Below are 21,669 nucleotides of genomic sequence, written 5' to 3'. Positions count from 1 at the left end.
GTTATTTAGAACACTCTTCTCCCTGCGTTCATTTCTTAGTCGGCTATCTGTACCACCGTGTAGGAATAGTAAGAGTGACGAGATGCCGAAATAATTTTTATAGAAATTGCAATTCTATCGCAACTTTTACATGAAATTGCAATTCTATCTCATCCTTTTAGCTTAGAATGTAGACTTTAAGAGCACTTAAAAATTCTATTAGAAATACTAAAAGAAAAAATGCATGACACTGCATACTCCTTCAATTAAATTAAACCTTTCTAACACATGATCTACAATAAAACAAAGAAACCGCATACACATTGCAAATACTGATCAACATGAAGAATAAAAACAGGCTGCCGATAAACATTCTACACTACGAAAAAATACGAAAAAATGGCTACTGAATTAGCTTCCATGCCTGATTCATAATTTCATCATTAACGAAAGGACGTAGAGACCACATCAGGCAATAGCTCTCCATTTCTTCAGATAAAGATTTGAGATTTAGAGACATGACAACCTTTTCCTGTAACAAAATTACACATCATCTGTTTAAACGACCATTTACACCTCAGCATGAAAAAAAAGAAAGAGTGTCAAGAAGTTTCATGCCTGCATCGCATAATCTTGCTTGACCATACTGTAAATAATCCCCATCAAGACAGCATAATCTGTCATTGCGAGTTCCTGTGGAGATGATGGTGATCTCTCTTCCTAATGACAAAACAAGTTGAAAAATTTGGACTCAACTTCAATGAGAATGAACCTCAATCAATTTTGCCTTGAATTTAAAACGTGATGGATATTTACATGCTTTTCTCACCTGGTTAATGGTTGCTTGCTCAAATTTTCCGCATAAAGCTTCATTCTCCAAAGATAAACTTTTATTAAAAGAACTAATCGTAGAAGTTAAATCCTCCAGAAGATTTTCTAGCTCATTCAATATGCTTTTAGCTGCGACACCCATTAACATACTCTATCACCACTTTGAAATCATAAAAATTATATATATAGATTGTATGCGCAAATGCTTCCATTAAGAACGAATTAGAAAATTAATTAAAAAAGTTGAGCCAAACATGTCAAACAAAAATCGCACTGTGCACACTCCCTAAAAGCCCAAGTAGAGATCAGCAGTAAGAACTTAGAATAGAAAGCAGGCTCACTGTCATTTGATAGAATCACAAAGTAATTGTTAAAGAAGGTTACCTTTAGTTAAATGATCATGAAGTCCAAGTAGGCAAGTGTTCACTTCTGTGTGCAAACAGTTGCACAATAAAACCAGTAAGTATTAAAAAGATGAAACAAATAGAAATAAGTTAAATAACAAACAAAAGTGCAAAGCAATGAGCAAAAAAATACAAAGGTTTACTACTTGTATAGAGACAGATTTGTCGGACAAAAAACACACATGTCAAACGCAAGAAAAACATGAAGTTCAATAGCATATTAACAAAACTCATGAATTTTATACTTTAAAATACCATACTTTGGTGAACTACCACGGAAAATACAAAGATAAAGTTGCGCAAATTCAAATACAGAGATTAACTCATTTTGTGACTATTAGCTAAATGCTAAATACAAATTTAGTTCTTTATTATGTGTATTGCTGCAATGCAAAGGAAAAAAAGAAACTAACTACTGAATGAGGATTTTTGTCATCTAGCTTCGTAATCGATTACTAACAACATACAGCAAACATACATGCAGGTATAAAAAAAATCACCACCTATGTCAAAATGTTTAGAAACATTAAAACTATCCAGATAAAACAATAATAGCACTTACACTTGCTTAAATTTTGAATTCTATCTTGATTATTGATGCATCCAGCTGCAAAATATGATTTAACTCTCTCTGTTTCATTGGCTTCAATAATTCTTTTCATTAACTCAGCTTTCGTGTTTATAGGAGCCCGCCTGAGAAACTCTATACACAAAGAATTACCAAAAATAAAATTCATCAATAAAGCAAAAGAAAGGACAACTATTGGACCAACAACCAAACCAAGTATAATCATACAAATATAGAATGTAAAAATAACACATACCGAGCCCTTGATGAAACCCTCTAAGTAATCTACTTCCTACAGCACCAAGTTCCTCAATTTTTGCAATTCTTAATCACAAAATAAGCAGTAATTAATAAATATGAATAGAAAAATTGACTAAGAAAACAGAAGTGAAACTCTTTTTCATTCTCAAAATTACTAAATATACCTTGTTGAGAAGTCTATGAAAATCTGCAAAATCTTCTCTTGGAATTCAGATTTAACCTTTTCGTATTCTCGGGTTTCCATTCTGCAAGAAAAATTTTGTCGGGAAGCATGAGAACTCAATAGCTGGACTAGATTCTAACAGGCATTTTATCTAACATGGGGCTTGCTGGAAGCATTTGGACGAGTTGTTAAAGCCCATAGCTTTGTTACATATACCGTCAAATACTTAAATTTTTACACAGCATTAAGGAACAATTATGCTGCTACACACCCTGAACCAATATACTTTGGGACTTCTTCAATCATCAATTATCATTCTGTTTCTATCTACCCAATCCACATAGAAAAAATTCATATTTTTCAATCACCAAACAAACCAAAACTATCAAAACATAGAAAACCCACAAGCTAAGAAAAACAAGAAAATGGCAGCTGAATCAAGAATAATTGAAGTTAAGCAAAAATAAAAACTATATAATAAACAAATTTAAAGATGTATGTACCTGAAGTAATCTATAAGCGGCAGCTGCGACGGCAGCAACCAATAATAGCGGGCGGATCTACGAGTCCCGGCTGCCACGACGGTTGAAATTTCAGGTTATGGTTTGTATCTTTAAGTAGTAAATGTATAAGATTTATGTTGGGCTGGATAAAGGAGGCCCATTAAGGAGATATTTATTCTTTCTAATATTGGAACAAATAGAGTAATATGGTGCTTTTAGTTTGACAGTTGGTTTTGCAACGGTGATAGCATCTCTTTTACTCTGTTTCAGCAACAATTATGGAGATTTCACTCAACGCCGTGATCCTCAAACCTGCTCATTTCCCTAAACTCAACGCCACAAACCGAAACTCCGTTAAATCTCCATTACCTTGCTACTTCTGCTGCTCCAGGTATTAATAACTAATTCATTATATAATTAAATAAACTGCAATTTCCTTCAATTTTAATTTGTTTTCTGCGTTAGTTAATTAATTAATTGCTAATCCATTTCTTTAGGAAGAATGAAGAAGCAGCAGCTAATGGTTTATTTAAAGCGCCTTCATCAAAATTAGAGTGAGTGTTTTTAGTTTTTACAGCAGCTAATGGTTTATCTTTTATATATATAATATATATATATATATAAATTAAGTTTTGTTTTAAATGTGTTCTTTGTAAATGTTTGTTTAGGGTAGCAAGTAATGATAATGTGGGCATGTATCAGGTAAACAGAATTGATTTGCTTTAATTTCATTTGATTATCAGATCATTTCTAATTGCATCATTCAAAATTTGTTTGGAGTTTTTATTTATTTTGTTTTGTTTTTATTTGTAAATAGGAAAAGATTTCGCCATCTAATTTTGAATTGGAAGCGAAAAATAATGATATATGGAAGCTGTTCAAAGAAGCTCAGCAGAGTAAGACTGTTTAGTTTAGCTATTTCCATGATTTATTATGTTTTCATCAGAGTAATTAATGGTGATATTTTTGTGTTTTTTTTATGTATTATATTTTTAGATATTCTGTACTTAAACAAACAGCGCCTTTTGGCTGTCGGGGAGCTCAGTAACGCAAACAGAGAGAAAGAGTTGTTGCTTGACAAAATTGAGCAATTAGAGGCGGAAAAACAAGCCGCTGACATCGGAAAAGGTTAGGCTTGAAATTTTAATCTAATGTTATTTGAAGCATGCATATGTTTTTAGTTTCATCGTAAAAATCGCGTTGATTATGATTTTGCTGTCCAAACTGCAATTAAATTAAAATGACAAATAATTTATTTCCTCCTTGATAAATCCCTGCATAAATTACGTTTCCGCACGGGTGCTTTCGGTTTCAGTTGTCATAAATGTGACTTATTATGTGTGAAAGCTTGCAGATGGCGATATATTTTTCATAACTAGCTTAAGATTTTTAGCTGTAGTATATTTGAACCATGCTGCTTATTTAGTGCAAAAGGTTTGCTACTGCTTTAGTTGTTTGATAAACTAATTAACTATTTAACTTGAGTACCAGATAAACAATCTGTATGTTGTGAGTTGCTGCTTCGGATTGACTCAATGGTCCTCATGGGCATGATTACTGCTTCAGAGGCGTCTAATCTGAGAAACGCGGTCATGGATTACAAATTTAGTGTAGCTGATCTGCTCTTTGACAATGAGCAGAAAAGTGATACCGAGCTTTTGGCAGAACTTCGTCAATTCTCACATGGAAGCAAAAAGTAAAGTGTTTCACAAAATTCTTTACTTTTTTTCCTTTTTGCCTTTCTTACTCTCCGTACACTTAAAAATTGCGTACTAAACTCCACCTTGTTAGCGTAGCTTAAAAAGGCAACTTTATTGCATGTTCTTTATACTCGGTTTCATGACATTTAAAATAAGATGGTTATCTGTAGATACAATACAACCACTTACTGACTAATGTAAGCGCTCTTATTTCATCCACACATAGTCATTTAAACAACTACCAGGCTAGATGATACCTCATGTAGTTCCAAAATATTGTGCATTGATTTGCAGCGAACCTTTTTGGTTACTTTCCCTTTGAAAAATCAAATATAACATGCTGAATATCTGTGAATTAGTCCCAGTGTTTGGAGTTTGTGCATTCAGGAAGTTGTATCCTAAATCAATATAATTCATTATGTCACTATCCTCTTCTCCAATTATTACACTAGCTCTTATTTAGTAACAAAATCATCTTCATGTTTATTCAATTCAGGACCAGTTTACACATCGTCCATATTTGTACTGAGATGGCACCAGTGGCAGAGGTTGGATCCTTGGCATCTTATGTGACAGGATTATCACTCGCACTGCAAAAGAAGGGCCATTTGGCAGAAGTTATTTTGCCAAAGTAATCAATTCTCCTCATCTTTTGCTTTCTATCCAGTCAAATTTCTTGTGAAGGAAGCTTATTCAGAATTGCTGGAAAGTTGAATTTATTTGTGACAAACCTTACCATGTTATGCTTATGAGAATTTCATAGCAAGAAAGTTCACATATAACTGTTTTAAGACAGTGAGTAAAAAATCATTTTGCACGCATAACATTTATTTTGCATAATGCATTAAGGATCACATTAACATTCAATATGGGATCTTTGCACCAGCTTTTGATCAATGCTAGTATAGTTATGCGGTTTTGGCATTTCTTTACTAGAGATTAGTATGAAATGATTGTGTATATGTGTACACTTTCCAAGTTTATAGTGTTGATTCATATATTGGTCCTCTATAATTTTCGAGTTACATAAAAGTTGTCCTCTAGGCCCTATGGGGTGGAGGATTGTACTACTACATTTACTTGAAGTATTATAGTATAAATTCTGGGTAGAAAAATTTTGTCAGCAAAAACTAACAGGATATGGATTATTTCTTCTCTCCCTCTTCCCATATTGGACATGTAAACATTTCTTAATGATTGTATAATGAAAATATGAATCAAATTATATGTTATCTGATGCACAATTGATATAAGGTTCGATTTTGAACCTCAAACTCATAATTCAGCATCCTGAAGGAGTATACTCCGTGAACAGGTATGCCAATTTGAACCTCAGTGAAATCCATGGATTGCGAGAAATTCAAGCAGAGTCTTATTCATATTATGATGGTCAATTGCATGGAAACAAAATCTGGACTGGGTGAGCTTTGATAATTATTGTTTTTTTTTTGTATATTGAGATTTAATTAGGCTCTAATAAATTAGTTTCATTTCAGTTTAAAATTGGTATAGAAGACAAGACGTTTAATAAGTCTGAGATATTGCATTTGCATTACATCTACAATTAAAATGGTTTATGTTGATTATATTTGTATTATCACTATCCAGAGTGGTCAATGGCATCGGAGTTACTTTTATTCAACCTTTGTACTACTCATCCTTTTTTAACCGGGAGAAGATATATGGATATACAGATGACTTTGAACGGTAAGTAAAATGTTTGTTTGGCATTCTCCCAGTTGTTTTATTTCACATTGTTTTGATTCCTTCATTTTAGTTAGTCAACTTATGTTCAACAAATTACTGTTTAACTGTGAGCTGATGGTTATTAAATTTTAAAAGATTAGGTATAATGCAAGATAAAGTTTCTTTCTCCCTCAAAATCCATCATTACCCTTCAAATGATAAATTTCAAAGGAAAAATATTCTTTACGGCCAAATAGCTTCCAGTTTAGAAGATTATTCAGCAGGTTTTCTCTAATCGGACATTTAGGCTATAGTATTAACTTAAATCTTATTCTGGTTTTCTATTCCCCAACAGTTTCCTGCTGACATAGTATTTAAATATAACAGTTTGTTTTTGGTTATCTCATGTGCTTTTAGGTTTAGCTATTTTTCTCGTGCTTCTTTGGATTATTTAACGAAATCTGGGAAACAGCCTGATGTGTTACACATACACAATTGGGAGACTGCTATTATTGGACCACTCTTCTGGGATGTTTTTGCTAAACAGGTCCAAGTGAACTCTTATCCTTTCATCTGAATGAATTATTTTCAATTGGTTCTTCAGCTATTCGTCATACCTCCCCTCATGTGTAGGCATGTACTTAGTTCTTGAATTTTTTATTTAACCTATAATATTCAAATTATTTTTTTAATGTGGTTAATCATAAGTATATTGTAGTGCACTCTTATTCTGATGAAATATGACATGTCAACTGGTTTGGAGTTCAAAACTAAAAAAACATATGCTTCTGGGATAGGCCTGAAAATTTGCTGCTTGTTATGCTATGTAAAGATTTCCTTTTTAAATAGATTTTAGTGGATACAAGTTGGATCGACTGGTAAAAGCGGAGTCTTCAGAAATTTAGGTCTATAACTACGATGAATGGAACTTTAATTTCTTCGACATAAGAACTTTTCCATGTGACATATTTTCCTTTATTTTAGGTTATAACTACGATGAATGGAACTTTAATTTCTTCGACATAAGAACTTTTCCATGTGACATATTTTCCTTTATTTTAGGTTTTAGGTGAGAAAGGGCTGATATGGTGACAAATGTTGTATAGCATCAGATACTTTTTCATTGTATATCTGTATTTTGGCTTCCTTTACTGATTCTTTTGGCAATAGATCAGAAAGAATATAAGTACATTTTATTAAAATTATTTTCGTCATAACTTATTGTTCATATGTATAGGGGCTTGAAGGTACTAGAATTTTGTTGACGTGTCACGGCCTTGATTCACAGGTAGTCTTCCATATCAATTCCATTCTGCCTTCACAAGGTCTGCACTTTATAATATGCCATAGTGTATTATATATTAGTGCCTTGAGAAACCTGATAAGCTAGCACTATGTGGACTTGATCCTGGTAGACTTCACCGTCCTGATCGCTTGCAAGATAATGCTAAGACACAGTTTGTCAATATTCTGAAGGTAAAAATTGTTCTACATAATTCTATCTTTTTATTTTTTAACCGATTATTTCACTTATAATATTTGGTTTCTTCTCGGAGTTATTTATATCTCAGTCATAGAAAGATTTGAAACGGTGAGGACAACAGGGAGGACGAGAAATCTTCCTTGGTTGCTCAATAGACAATTATAAACAATGACAAGTTTAAAATGTAATACCCTTGTCAATAGTCCCTAAAAGCATAAGCTCCAAGAGTATAGAATTGGAGAAACTACCTTGTCCTACAATAAATTATGGAGCATAGTCTAATTTCGAAAGTATATACATGTCCCTCCATCCAAAGACTGTTATTATTTGTCATTTGAAGAATTTTGGATCAAACAAAATCCCTTACTGTGAGTGGCACTTTTAAACTACAAGTTTTACCAGTATCATGTGGGTGAAATGATGGTTTCGAAGAGGAGAAATCTGGTGAGTATAACAAGATTTACTAGACAAATTCAGGGAAATCCAAAGATCAAATTCCATAACCTTTTCAAGAATCAACTGAATGGAACAAAATCCAGCAAAAGAAGTGCTTTCTTTTTTAAAAAATTTCTCCATAGTAATTTTAACGCAAGAAAAAAGTATTAATTGCCAAAGATACGAGCATTGTGCATTGATACAAATCTATAAGATAGAGAAAAGGATGAGAAAAAGCTTTTTCATTTCAGCAAAATGTTCTACAGGCCTTGTGTCTGACGCTTCTTTTATTCTACTTGTTTACAAACTTATCATCTTTGATCCCTGCTATTCGCTTTAACTATTTAGAGGATAACTGCACTATGTAACTCAACTAGAGACTGATCAACGATATTTTCTTTCATCTTTACATGTTCTTCTGAATTGGCCTTGTTTCAGTGTTACGATCACTTTGGATTTTCTTTGCCTGGTCTGATCCAGCCATTTCTGATGTCTAAAAAATTGGGGAACATACAACTTTTAGCTTTATTGCCATCTGAATATTTTACTTGCTCTATTATTCGCAGGGTGGAGTTGTATATTCTAACAAAGTTGTGATAGTGTCGTCCATACATTCAAAAGGCAGATTTATTGATCATATGAGTCATGGATTGGGACCTGCTTTATCCATTCATCAGTAAGTTAGGCAGCAGTTGCCTTGTCTTTCCTCTGCCATGAGAACTGCTTAGTTGAAATTTCTTACAATAATTTGATTGGTTTATAATGTTATTTTTTAATTCTTTATTATGCAAAGGAAAATGTTTCTGGAAAATATACGCTGTTGTGTTCCGTTTTTTTCTTTGTTTAGTTTAACAGATATTTTGTTCTGCTAATGGTTACAGAGACAAGTTGGTAGTCACTCCATATGGTTTCGATAAGTCCACCTGGGATCCTTCGAAAGACAGATTTCTTCCTGAAAATTATAGTGAAGATGACATGAAGGGAAAATCTGTTTGCAAAGGTGCATTGCAGCAGTATGTGGGATTGTCCAAAAATACTTCTGCTGTTCTTGTAAGATAGACCTAAAACTTCATTTTCTGAACATATGATTTCCCATTTTTAATGATTACACACAACATTATGGCCTCATTGATACTGAAAAATGACAATGATTTTTTTTTCCAGGTAGGATGTATCATATCCGAATTAACAGATTTTGATGTGAATAACCTGAAGGCAGTTGTTAAGAATGCTGACAGGAATACTGTCCAGGTTCTCTCTTCTATTAAAATCATGCACTTTTACAGCAGAATTGACAAATTATTATGCTGTATAGTACAGAAACTTCTTACTGATTGAATTGATGGGGGTTCTTCAAAAAGTAATATGTAGGATAGACCACGGCTCAGGTAATCCTGGGATTTGAAAATCTCTGCTATCGAACCAAAAGTTGGAAAGTCGAAATTTAAAGAATTAAAACCGGAACCGAGACATAAAATCTTTGTCTTGTATTGCTCTGAAATTTCGGGACAATATGGTCTGATAATTGGTCCCGATTGAGTTGAGTTACAGTTTGAGTTTCAGTTGTCATGGATTTTTAAAATAATATGGGACGAATTTATTGTGTTAAATCTCAAGTAATTTTATATCAGGCGTATAGCTTCGAAATACATATGATATTTAAGACGATAAGTCTTAAAATATAAAATCAAATCATTTAACTACACTGTCTATCACAATAGTATCTATAGTTATTTTTATTTTTTCTGACGTAGGTTGGTCAATATATATAGTTTTAATTGCTAAAATTTACTATTTGAAAGAGAACTTCTCATGTCAATTTGATCATGTATTTTTATTAACTATTCATATGTTTCTTTTTTCCTTCAGAGTCTATAAGACCAATTTAATGAGAAATAAACGCGCACACATATTTATATGTATATATATAGATAGATATGTAGTTTCAGTTTTTTACTCTGGTGCAATACAGTACATTAAGTTAGGATCTCGGTAAAGATAACACCTAATACCAAAAGAATTTATCGGTACAATTTGGTTTAAGATAAAATCAGCAAAGATTGAAATTTTCGAATGGTTATTCAATTTAATTACAGAGTTCCAGGATCCATACTCAGCCTTAGTAATATGAGTAGTAATTCTCAAACTTTATTGATGGATTTATTACTTAGTATCACTAAGAAATATTTCTTGTAAAATTGAGTCATCTTATTTTTCTCCCTTTATTTTCAGTCTTCCATAAGCTTTTTCATGAATCTTATTTGCTTAGTGGCTGTCCACAGTTTGTCTTCATTGGAAGTGAAATACTAAGTGCAAACAGAGCACTGGAATCTCTTCAGAAAGAGCTTAAGGTACAGTATAAGCTACTCCCTTTGTAGTTTTATCAGAAGTGATTTTTTTTAAATGAAAACAAACATCACAAACTCTTCCTTAAAAGTTTGCAATAAATTTCAATCATGCATTCAGCATAAACAGGGTAAGTAACTCGGGGTCATGATTTTTCATTCAAAAACTTTGTTAATAAAATCCTGCCAAATGCAACCTGAACCAAATGAGACTTGTACTTTTCAGACGTTTCAATGGTGGAGTTCTTAATTTGCTTCCTTTACTGTGCATATTATTCGACTTTGTTAACAACAATAACTGGACCTTCTGACTAATGATTTCTTGTATGTTTGCAGGGTGAAAATGTGAGGTTTATAAACAAATACGATGAGGCAATATCGCATTTAATCTTTTCAGGATCGAACATAATATTGTGCCAATCCTTTCATGACCCTTTGCTCCAAGTGCCGGTGAGTTGAGCACCAGTCTTCTAAACGAAAGCTCTGCTCATCTAGTGGATGTGACTTTACTTCCATTTTTGGGTTCAGTTTTCATATTTTTTATTTTAAGACACAAAATTTTCTTTAAAAACAAATGTGGGGAAAGTCCAGGTACCATTGTGGTCTCAGCATAAATGTAGCTCAAAGCTTATGTCAAAATGTAGCACAACGCTTTGCTAATTATTCGTCTTATGTCAAAATGTAGCTCAAAGCTTTAAAATATGGAGCAGCTCCAATCGCACTAACATCCAACGATAACAGATTCAGGTAAATATAAAGCTCTTCTTATTACCAAATCTCCTCTCTTCTACCGTTGAATAATAAAGAATGATTCTAATATTTCGATATACCTAACAGGAATAGTGATTTTGTGGATCGCGACCAAGAGATCCCTAAATTCGCAAAGTTTATTAGCTCTACTTTTGAAAGTATGTCTCTCAGCGAGGCCGTTGATGAAATTGTGAGTATTTACCAGGTGATTACATAATAGACTCATTTTGTGTGTTTTCTTCTAAATGGTTTTTTGTCGCAATTTTGGTTTGTAGAAGAACAATCAATCAAAATGGAAGCAAAAGATAGCATATGCTATGGCGATGGACTTTTCCTGGGATGCAGATTGCTATGACATTCATGTTTCTGCTTACAGTTCCCTCAAAAACCTGTGAAGTATGTCCAACTCTACATAGATGTTCTTATGTGGTAATCTAGGGGTGTGCGTTTGGTTCAAACTAGAGATATCAAAGGCGCACCAAGAGGCGCTGGCCAGGTCGCCTCACCCGCCGAAAGGCTGGCAAGTTCTAAATGGCTTGCCTTAAGGAAAATAGGGCTATTGTTGATATTTTAAAAAAAAAAAATCAGTAATTCAATTTTTTTTAACCTGATGTTCAAAATATACACTTTCTTCAAAACAATCTTATGATCATGGCACTTTTGATAAATTTTATAGTGTAATTTCTTTTTTGTGCCTTTCTTGTGAGAGGCTGGCGCCTCACCTCGGGCACTGGCAGTAGGACTACTTGGCGCTTTGGAACATTTTTCGTCAATAATTACTGTGGTTCAAACCAAACAGAGAACTAAAAACTTAAAATATTATGTCCACTGTTCTCGTATTGGAATTATAAGTCCATGCTAATAACCTTTTGAGGTTTTAATTGTACATAATCACTTGTCAAGTTTTGTATACGCATTTGAAGACAACCTATACGAAGGATATGAGGCAAAGCGCCAGCCAAAAGGCGGAAAGGTTGATGAGTGTGAAGGGAAATACGCAAATGCCTTGTAATCTGGCCATCCCCGGTATGAAAATAAATAAGGGTAGAATGTATCTAGGGCCTTTATTTTATTTTATTTCAAAAATTTAAATTTATTGATTAAGATTAAAAGATAAATAGTGAAGAGAATATTACAGAAAAATTGCAAATGTGGCAATTATTTTCTCAAATGCCAAGCTGGACAATTTTTCACATTTTCTATCTTTTTGTGTTTTATATCTGATGACTCACTGTGTTTAATTATTTCATAAGATAACCTTGCTTCTAAGCCTAGACATGTTCCCTCTATTCTCAAATATGAACCATCGCCCACATTATATCATCATCTGGATTTTGTAATTCTTCTTCTCTAGATAAATTAAGCTTTGCAGATGTTATGCAATTGGTAGCAAAGATCCATGTAAGTGCATCAATTGTTTATTGGATTACTAGAATATAGCTAGACTATGCAAATTACTTGAGATAATTGATGCCAGGTAAAATTAAACGGCTTAATACATTTGTGTGTCCCTGTACTTTTCTCCTTTTGCTCATAAGGTCCCTGCACTAAAATATTCCATCATTAAATCCCTGCACTTTAACTTCCATCATTCTGAGGTCTCTCTGTTAAGGCGAGTGTTGACGCCGTTAACGCACTTTCAATTTTTTTAACTTTAGATCCCTGCACTTTTAAATTTTTAATGTTACGTCCCTGCACTTTTAAATGTAGAGATAGTTTATACATTAATTTTTAGTTTAATAAAACTAAATTTAAGTATAAAATATTAAAACTTATATTTTTAATGGGTATGAATTTAACATATTTAAATAATAATAATGTCCACATTTCTATCTTTTAACTATTATTTTATTGAATATTTAAATTATTTTTACCAAATATTTAATTTATTATTCATCTATAAATAAAAAAATATAATTTTTTAATTTTTTAATTATGTTGAAAAATAAAAGTGAATTTAATTTTTATTTTAAAAAGTAAACATTAACTTAGAGAAATAAAACTAATTTTAATATTTATTGTTAAATAATTAAAATAATATTTATTTTTTAAAATTAATTAATATTTTTTAAATTATTATTACTCAGCTTAAAATAAAAAACAAAATTAATTTTTTTTATCATGTCAAAAAATAAAAGTGAGCTAGACTTTTTATTTCTTAAAAGTAAATATTAAAATGGTATTCTATACCAATGCTTTTTTATTTTTTTATATAATATAACAACATTGCACTTACAGGTGTAAACAGACGTCGATCCTCATATATGTCAATTTCGAATTTGAGTGTGTTATATAAACTTACAAGAAAAAGCTGGCTACTTCATTTTCTAGAGGAGACATATAAGACGAAAGTCTGAATGGAATTCTATTTTTTTTTAATTAATTTTATCTAAGTTGCCTTCAAAAAAATTTAAAATTAATTTTGAATATATTTCGAGTAAGGATCTCATTTACGATATATACTCTAATATCTAAATCATATTTATTTTTATAAAGCGGTCGTTAATATAATATAATAAAAAAAAAAAATTTTTATTAATTTAATTTACATTCTTATTGTTAATTTAAACATTATAAAAAGTTAATTAAATTGCATCAACATCTTATATTATTAATTAAAATAATTAAATAATTTTTAAAATATATATATTAAAATAAATTTTAATTTTTTGTTTTATGAAAACAATTATAGGGACTTTGTTTCTATAAAATCAAAGTACAGGGACCTTATTTGTATAAATTTAAAATGCGGGGACCTAAAATTAAAAGTGCAGGGACCTTATTTGTATATATCAAACTATAAAAATGGATTCTAGTCTCATTAACGGCGCGTGTGCTACACGTGCTAACAGAAGGTTAACAGAGGGACCTCAGAATGAGGGAAGTTAAAGTGCGGGAATTTAATGATGGGGTATTTTAGTGCAGGGACCTTATGTGTAAAAAGAGAAAAATACAGGGACACGCAGATGTATTAAGCCATATTAAAATGAATCACTTATGCAACAATGTATTGTCGTATTAGATGTACATGAAATGTATTGTTTTATATGTTATATTTATTAATCTGTTTTTATTTACAATTTTTTTAATCTTTTTTATTTTGAAGCTTGATGGTTCCATTAATATTTATTTCAAGAAGTTTAGATTATCTATTTTATTTCGAAAAAGGCCTAATTATTTAAAAACCACTCATTTTATAAAAACATACAATTAATAAAGATCAAAATTTATTATTTATTAAATAATGAATGTTAATTAATAAATAAACAAACAATTTAATATAATTTACCTTCAAATAATAAATACTTTTTTTCTTGAACTTTTATTTTCGGTAGTTTTTGAGGATATTCACCTTTATTGTATTTCTAAAAATGGATCATTTTATTTCATTCAGACTAGCAAAACGGTAGCATTATTTTGACTTTTTTTTTTATTATTGATCAACTAATTAAAATTAAATTAAGAGAAAATAACAAGAAAAATCATAAATCACAATTGTTTTTCACCAATTGCCATTTTAGTTAGAGTTATTTCTTTGTTAGCATTATTATTTCAATTAATAGCACAAAACCCCATTTAGTTTTTATTTACTGCCATCTTCCTTAAACTTATATGTGTCCAAATCTCCACCCACATTAACTGATTTGCTTCTCCATTCTCTTTTCCTTCTCCTCTTATACGATACCACACTTTGCTACTGCTACTAACCATTATACATATTTATTATAAAATTGCAGCTGATTAAGAACACTAATTGCCATAATATGCACCTAAACTAGTAGTGTTACTTTTATTATTATCTGATGAACCCATTCCCTCCAAACCACCCACTACCAAAAAAATCTATTAAGAAATAAAAAGTGTCCATACCAGTAGCTACAAAATTTCTACTGTGAAGAAATAGTGGAGTCCTCTCAAGCCATTGGCATGAAAGAAATAGGGGAGTGTTTTCAAGTCCCAACCAATTGTTTTTGGTAGGTGTATTGTACCAGAAATGTTTCTGCTTTTAATTGTTGAAGAAAAAAGATTTGACAGGATGTACAAGAGTTAAAAGAGAAGAATGAGAAGATGGTGAAGTATTCTGAAATTATTATTTTTTCTTAATGTTAGCTTTTGTGTATAAAGTTAATTGTTCATTCTAATGAGCTAAAATTTTCAATTATAGAGTATAATTTAACTATTTAGTTATGATATTGGGTGGTGGTTGTGGTGGAGGTAGCTGGAGGTTGGAGAAGACATGTCAATTAATTTAAAAATTAAAAAACTTTCAAATTATGCTTTTTATATGTTTTTATTATATTTTTTTCCATTTATTATTGAATAGAAGCTTTTTATAACTATTCGGAAAAATATTTATACAAATACTGTCAAAAAATTAAAAAATATTCAAGATATTAGAAAAAAAAATTACAAAAATGATGGAGATATATTTGATACAATTCTGATACATATTTGATACATTTCTGAAACATATATTTCCGATACATATTTGATACATACTCAATACATTCCCGTTACATATTTGATGCATCTCCGATACATATTTGATATATATTTGATCGTTCAAAATATTTTTTCTTGTTTATATATATATATATATATATATATATATATATATATATATATATATATATATATATATATATATATTTGATACATTTCCGATACATATTTGATACATTTCCGATACATATTTGATACATTTCCGATACATATTTGATCATTTTCAATACATATTTGATTTATTTTCGATACATCTCAGGTATATCAGATAATTATTAATTTATTATTCAAAAAAAAATTGTTAAAAGATGCGTAAGTGGATTAATTTATCCTTTTCAAATATTTTGATCGAGAAAGTGAATTACATGTACTAAATTGGAGTTTAATTAACCGAATTAATTAAATTTTTAATTTTTATTTTTAATTTTTATCAATTTAATTGAATCAAACGACTAATTCGATAGATTCATTTTTATATTTATACATTTTTCGATACATATTTTATACATGATAGATACATTTTTAAAATATGCTTTATAGATACATCATGATATATATTTATACATAATAGATACATCATAATATATAATTATACATGGCATAAAAATTAAATAATTTATAAAAATTGTATTATTTGTGTATTTATGTATTTTTTAAAATTTAATAAATTTAAGTTTTTAAAATTAAAAGTAATATTATTTTTAAAATTTATGTTATATAAATGAATTATTTAGACATATGGTGTGTGTGTGTGTGTATGAGAAAGGGGGACCACGTGGCAAGGGAGTGAGAGAGAAAGAGAGAAAGAGAAACACATGAAAGAGAAAAGGATAAAAAATAGGGCTAATAATCATGGACGGTCCTCGACCTTTGCACTAAACTTCCCTAAACCCCCTCACCTTTCAAAAGCTTCACTAAACCCCCTGACCTTTATGGCGGCGCCATTCACGGCCCTTCTGAAAAAAAAAACACAAAATCGCGGCGCCGCCAACGATTTAATCGTTTGCATGCGTTTTCCTCGCCACCTGTCGACCCACGTGACCTGTCCTTTGTCAGTTGCAACAGTCCCTCTCTCTGACATGCCGGTTGACTTTTCAAATTTTAAAATCAAAAAAAAAAATTAACCGCTCGGTAACTTTTATCTCTCTTTCATCTTCTTTCTGACATACTCTTTCATCCTTCTCTTCTCTTCCCTTTTTTCTTCTGAAACTCATTCTCTTTCCTTTTTTCTTCTGAAACTCTCATTTTCACACCGCCATTGTCTCGTCGATTGCCTGTTCATCTTCCGTGCTTTCTGTGTTTTTGCATTGTGAAGAAGAAAAAATAACGAAGGAACAAAACATAAATTTAGAGTGAGAAAGATTGATTTTTACTCTTGTTATCTGGTTCATGTGGTTTAGGGTTTGATTAACGTGGTGTATTTACGCTCTCTGTGTCACAGGTTTTTATAGTGAAAGAATTACAAAAATGAGAAAGAAAGGAAAAGGAAAATCAAAGGAAAGAGAACGAACGGGACCACCTGGAACTGCTGGATGGGGTTTAATGGATGAGAGCGATAGTGACGAAGTGGTGGAAGGTATGTAGGACCACATAGTACTTTGGTTTCTGTAAATGTTTGTTATTCTATGCTTTGATTTATTAGCCGCTTTTGGACATAGGACTACAAGTTGCTTTATGTTTGTTTACTGCTGTAGGACCACTAGTTGGTTTGATTTGTTTAATCTTTGTACGAGTTGTTTATTGTTTTCACGTTTCTGTTGGTTGGCATTTACTATTATTTTTGTGTTGCTTGATGGTTGTTGGTGTGTTTAAATATTTGTCTGTTTGCAGTGTCACCAGGTTTTGAATTTTTTCAAATCAACCTTCACATTAATGGGGCATTGGGGGAATGGGGTTACCATGATGGGGAAGTGTCCACCGGCGTTTATTCTGTGTCTGGTATGACTATGAAGAAATTAGATAGATGGATGAAAAGAGAAAAAGTTGAGGGCTTAGTTGATTATTACTGGAAAGAAAAAGACAAGGAATTTCATGATTGGATTAGACCGATAAATCACGACGATGATGCTATGGAAATGGCAAGTGCTGGGAAGAGGGACGGAGAAGTGGATGTCTATGTTAGGAAACTGACCGTTAAAGACATTGAGGCTTTAGTCCCTCCGCCCCCCTCGCCCCCACATGTTGTAATTGAGGAGATACCAAATCCCAAAGATTTAGCTTATGTGTATCCCACTCCCGTGAAAAAAGTAAGGGGTAAACCATTGGCTACCAAGGCTGGTGGGAGTAAACCACTGGGTACCAAGGCTGTTGGTGAAGGTCCTTCAGAAAGTGGGGGGTCATGGATGAGTCCATATGTAAGTGAATATGTAAGTGAAGGGGCTTCTATGGTCCAGGGAAATACGCAGGCTCAGGGGAATGAAGGGGCAGATTTTTTGGGACAAACTGACACTGGGAATGATGAGGTTGCTGGTGAGCGGGCAAATGAAGAGGCAAGCGTTCAGATGGCTGATGAAGATTGCCATGATAAGGGGGATGGGGCTGCTGAAGATTGCCAACTTAATGGGGCTGAGGCTGGGGCTGTGGATGGGGCTGAAGCTGAGGCTGGGGCTATGGATGGGGCTGAGGCTGAGGCTATGGATGGGGCTGAGGCTGAGGCTATGGATGTGGCTATGGATTTGGCTGAGGCTGAGGCTGGGGCTGCTGAAGATTGGCAAGTGAATGGGGTTGAGGCTGGGGCTAGTGAACAGCATGGGCCACAAGAGGAAGAAGTTCCAATTCAGGGGCCACATGAGGAAGCTCAGGATTTAGGGGCTGACGATGGGCCGCACATGGATGAGGTAGAGGGGCTGCATGATAAGGGTCCTACTCAACAAACTCAAGATGTGGACTTCGACAATTTCTTCCAGACCCAACATCAGCCCCCTTTTGAGGGTTTATTTGAGGACTAGAACAGGGAACTACCGCAAAGGCAAAGTGAAGACCAGCCACCGATGCCCACTGAAGAAGAGCTTCATCATTCACATGAATGGGTTGAAGTTGAAGATTGGGATGATGATCTAGATGAGTACATTGTGGATCCTGATTATGACATCTTGGATGGTGATGAAGATTTGACTACCGAGTTGAGGTCAAACGGTCAGTTGCCTGAAGAGAATGAAGAGAATGAAGAGAATGAACAGGATGAAGAGAACGAAGAGAATATTGGTGCTTCGCAGAACAGGGCTGGTGGGAGACCCAAAGGTAAAGCCCAATTTGAGTCTGGTGGTGTTGACAGAACAATTCACCAGGACACTGTGGGTGGTGATTCAGAGTACGTAGAGTCTGATGGTAATAGATCTATTTCAGATTCAGAAGAAGAGGGGGAGGATTTTAATGTGTTTGATGAAGACCACGACCATGAGGGTCCAACTTTCTCTATTGGGATGTTGTTCACTGACAGGGAGCAGTTTAAGAAGGCCTGCCGTGAGTGGGGGATACACCACAGGTACCAACTGCACTTCCCTGTAAATGAGATAACAAGGGTGAGGGCAAAGTGCTACTCAAAGAGCAAATGTAAGTTCTACGTGTTTGCCTCAAAGCTGCACCTCAAAGATCCCAATGACAACACATTCCGAGTGAAGACCCTTGATCTGCGCCATACATGTCCTAAAGTGAGCAAAAACTTCCACCTGACTAGTGCAGTCCTCGCCGACAAGTACTTAGAAGAATTTAGAAACGATCCTGAATATAAGTCTGAAGTGTTTGTGAAGAAGATTCAGACGGACCTAAAACAATCAATAAGCATTCAGCAGGCAAGAAGAGCAAGAAGGGCAGCATTGGACAAATTGGAGGGTGATGAAGACCGGCAATATGAGAAGCTGTATGACTATAAGAGGGAGGTTTTGAGAACCAACCCAGGCAGCACGGTGGAGTTTAAAGAAGCAAGGGGGAAGTTCCAGGGAATGTATGTATGTTTTGATGGGTTGAAGCAGGCCTTCGTGAATGGGATGAGACAGATTGTCTGTCTGGATGGGTGCTGGTTGAAGGGTAAATACGGGGGTCAACTTCTTTCTGCAACAGGGATTGATCCAAACGACTGTATGTACCCCTTAGCATATGCCTGGGTTAAAACGGAGAACACGGAGACCTGGATGTGGTTTATTGGGCTACTATCAGTTGATCTGCACCTTACGAATGCCGCTGTTTTCATGTCCGATAAACAAAAGGTACAATCCTATCTTGATTAATGTGCTGTATTAGATTTTTTACATTAAGATCAGGGTCCTTTGGTGAATAATGTACAAACTATAGGGTGTGTTATTGATTGCATGGGTGATTATATTTCGTGCGCTTGTGCAGGGTTTGTTGAATGCTGTGAAGGAGTTGTTCCCATATTCAGAGCATCGATTTTGCTGGAGGCATTTGTGGGCCAATTTCAGGAGCACATTTCACACGCAACACATGAAGCCCTTCATCTGGAACATTGGAACAGCAACATACAAAGCAGCCATGGATAGAGCAATGAAAGCTCTGGAAGACAAACATGACGCTGGCTACAAATGGATCAAAGAGAGGGACAGGAAACACTGGTGTAGAGCGCTGTTCAAAGAGGAAGTTAAGTGTGATATCCTCCTAAACAACCTGGCTGAAGCATTCAACAAGTACATACTTGCTGCAAGAGAGAAGCCAGTGTTGACAATGTTCGAAATGATAAGGACGCAGCTTATGAAGAGGATTAATGACAAGCAGAAGTTTGGGGGAAACATGGAGGGTGAGCTGTGCCCAAAGATCAGAAAGAAGCTTGCTAAAATCATTGATTATGGTTGGAAGTTCACCGCAGATCCTGGTGGTAGCCCTCAGTGGCAGGTAGAGGGCCCAGGGGGCCAGTTCGTGGTTGATTTGGCTAACAGAACATGCACATGTCGAAGGTGGCAGCTTAGTGGAATCCCATGTTCGCACGCTACACCATGCATATATGGAAATAATCAACGGCCTGAAGAGTTTGTGGATGATTGCTACAGTGTAGCTACGTATCAGAGGGTATACAGCTATGTAATCAACCCTATGAATGGGCCAGACATGTGGGAAACAGACCCTGAGCCGGCTAATATCATACTCCCACCATCCCCAGTACATAAGAAGAAGAGGGGCAGAATACCAACGGCCAGGAAAAAAGAGGCGGAGGAACTAGAGAAACAAAGGGTTGAAAAAGCCAAGGAAGCCGCTGCAGGTAGGAAAAAGTTGCCAAGGAAAGGAAATATGAGAATGACGTGCAGTTTATGTGGTCAATATGGACACAATAAGAGGGGTTGCCTAAAGAGGAGTGGGGGTCAGTCAACTCATGAGGTTGGTGGTCCGTCAGCTGAAAGAGTGCCTGGTGGTCAGTCTGTTGAAAGAGAGCCTGGTGGTCAGTCTGCTGAACGAGAACCTGTGCTTCATGACTCTCCAGTCACCCTCCGCTGGATGATGGATGTAAGTGAATGTGTGGTTTTGTTGTTTTTAGTTTTTTGGTTTATTATTCCTTTAATTTTATTTTGGGTCTGTGTCTTTCCATGACAGGGTACAAGTCAAGTCGTTCATAGGTCACCGAGTAGACGTGACACCTTTCCATTTGTGGATCAAGCAGTTCCGGCGGAACCTCCGCTTGCTGACCAAGGCCAACCAGACCAGAACCACCCAGGTGATGCAGAAGAGAATGCCTTCAACAGCCAACGGAGCAGTGTTGACGATGGAGCTCCGTCCCAACCTATCCCGACGCAAGCTGAAAAAGGAAAAGGGAAGCGGAGAGCTAAAGATGTTCCCTCTAGATACATGAACATCCTGAGGAAGAGATCCAAAAAAATGTAGTGCTGGAACATGGATTAGTGGTAGTTATTTTGCTAATTATTATTGTGGTGCACATAGGCAGTATTTTGAACCATGCTTTTGATTGTTTTGAGCCACAATGTTGTGGTTGTTTTAGGAATGGAATGTTATGAAACTTAGGAATGTTATGTAATTAATTCTTGAATCAGTGTACAGACATGAAAATTCTTAATATAAAAGTACTCTACTAAAGACTTCAGAATCGAAATTAACA

The 21,669-nt window shown here is 34.1% G+C and overlaps 4 protein-coding genes across 5 annotated transcripts; 3 read left to right on the top strand and 1 right to left on the bottom strand.

The window, feature by feature from the left end:
- Positions 1-208: 208 nt before the first annotated feature.
- On the bottom strand, positions 209-2,820 carry LOC126655342 (uncharacterized). The gene is made up of 8 exons (XM_050349474.2): positions 2,710-2,820; positions 2,208-2,288; positions 2,039-2,106; positions 1,777-1,917; positions 1,195-1,236; positions 809-939; positions 598-699; positions 209-511 (listed from the first exon to the last, which is right to left on the bottom strand). Exons 2-8 carry the CDS (start codon positions 2,285-2,287, stop codon positions 383-385), a joined length of 693 nt encoding a protein of 230 aa, XP_050205431.1. The 5' UTR covers position 2,288; positions 2,710-2,820; the 3' UTR covers positions 209-382.
- Positions 2,821-2,902: 82 nt separating this feature from the next.
- On the top strand, positions 2,903-12,303 carry LOC126655341 (probable starch synthase 4, chloroplastic/amyloplastic). Of its 2 annotated transcripts, XM_050349473.2 has the most exons (21): positions 2,903-3,100; positions 3,207-3,263; positions 3,378-3,411; positions 3,527-3,605; positions 3,706-3,837; positions 4,201-4,405; positions 4,906-5,040; positions 5,725-5,829; positions 6,018-6,116; positions 6,513-6,642; positions 7,333-7,383; positions 7,461-7,571; positions 8,580-8,689; positions 8,895-9,063; positions 9,178-9,264; positions 10,296-10,364; positions 10,695-10,808; positions 11,044-11,105; positions 11,196-11,298; positions 11,384-11,504; positions 12,026-12,303. In XM_050349473.2, exons 1-20 carry the CDS (start codon positions 2,988-2,990, stop codon positions 11,501-11,503), a joined length of 2,085 nt encoding a protein of 694 aa, XP_050205430.1. In that variant the 5' UTR covers positions 2,903-2,987; the 3' UTR covers position 11,504; positions 12,026-12,303. The 2 variants fall into 2 exon arrangements, with proteins under 2 accessions (XP_050205430.1, XP_050205429.1); XM_050349472.2 differs by lacking the exon at positions 12,026-12,303 and having other exon boundaries at positions 11,384-11,776.
- Positions 12,304-16,493: 4,190 nt separating this feature from the next.
- On the top strand, positions 16,494-18,590 carry LOC126655282 (uncharacterized). Its single transcript, XM_056103847.1, has 3 exons — positions 16,494-16,963; positions 17,053-17,187; positions 17,442-18,590. Exons 2-3 carry the CDS (start codon positions 17,079-17,081, stop codon positions 18,557-18,559), a joined length of 1,227 nt encoding a protein of 408 aa, XP_055959822.1. The 5' UTR covers positions 16,494-16,963; positions 17,053-17,078; the 3' UTR covers positions 18,560-18,590.
- LOC126655278 (uncharacterized) lies at positions 18,568-21,647 on the top strand. Its single transcript, XM_050349395.2, has 3 exons — positions 18,568-19,816; positions 19,950-21,062; positions 21,150-21,647. The coding sequence occupies exons 1-3, from the start codon at positions 18,602-18,604 to the stop codon at positions 21,435-21,437; spliced, it is 2,616 nt and encodes an 871-aa protein (XP_050205352.1). The 5' UTR covers positions 18,568-18,601; the 3' UTR covers positions 21,438-21,647.
- Positions 21,648-21,669: the final 22 nt, after the last annotated feature.

This window comes from Mercurialis annua, linkage group LG7 (genome assembly GCF_937616625.2).
Source record: "Mercurialis annua linkage group LG7, ddMerAnnu1.2, whole genome shotgun sequence".
Taxonomy (NCBI): Eukaryota; Viridiplantae; Streptophyta; class Magnoliopsida; order Malpighiales; family Euphorbiaceae; genus Mercurialis; species Mercurialis annua.
This window is presented reverse-complemented; position numbering and strand designations above follow the sequence as displayed.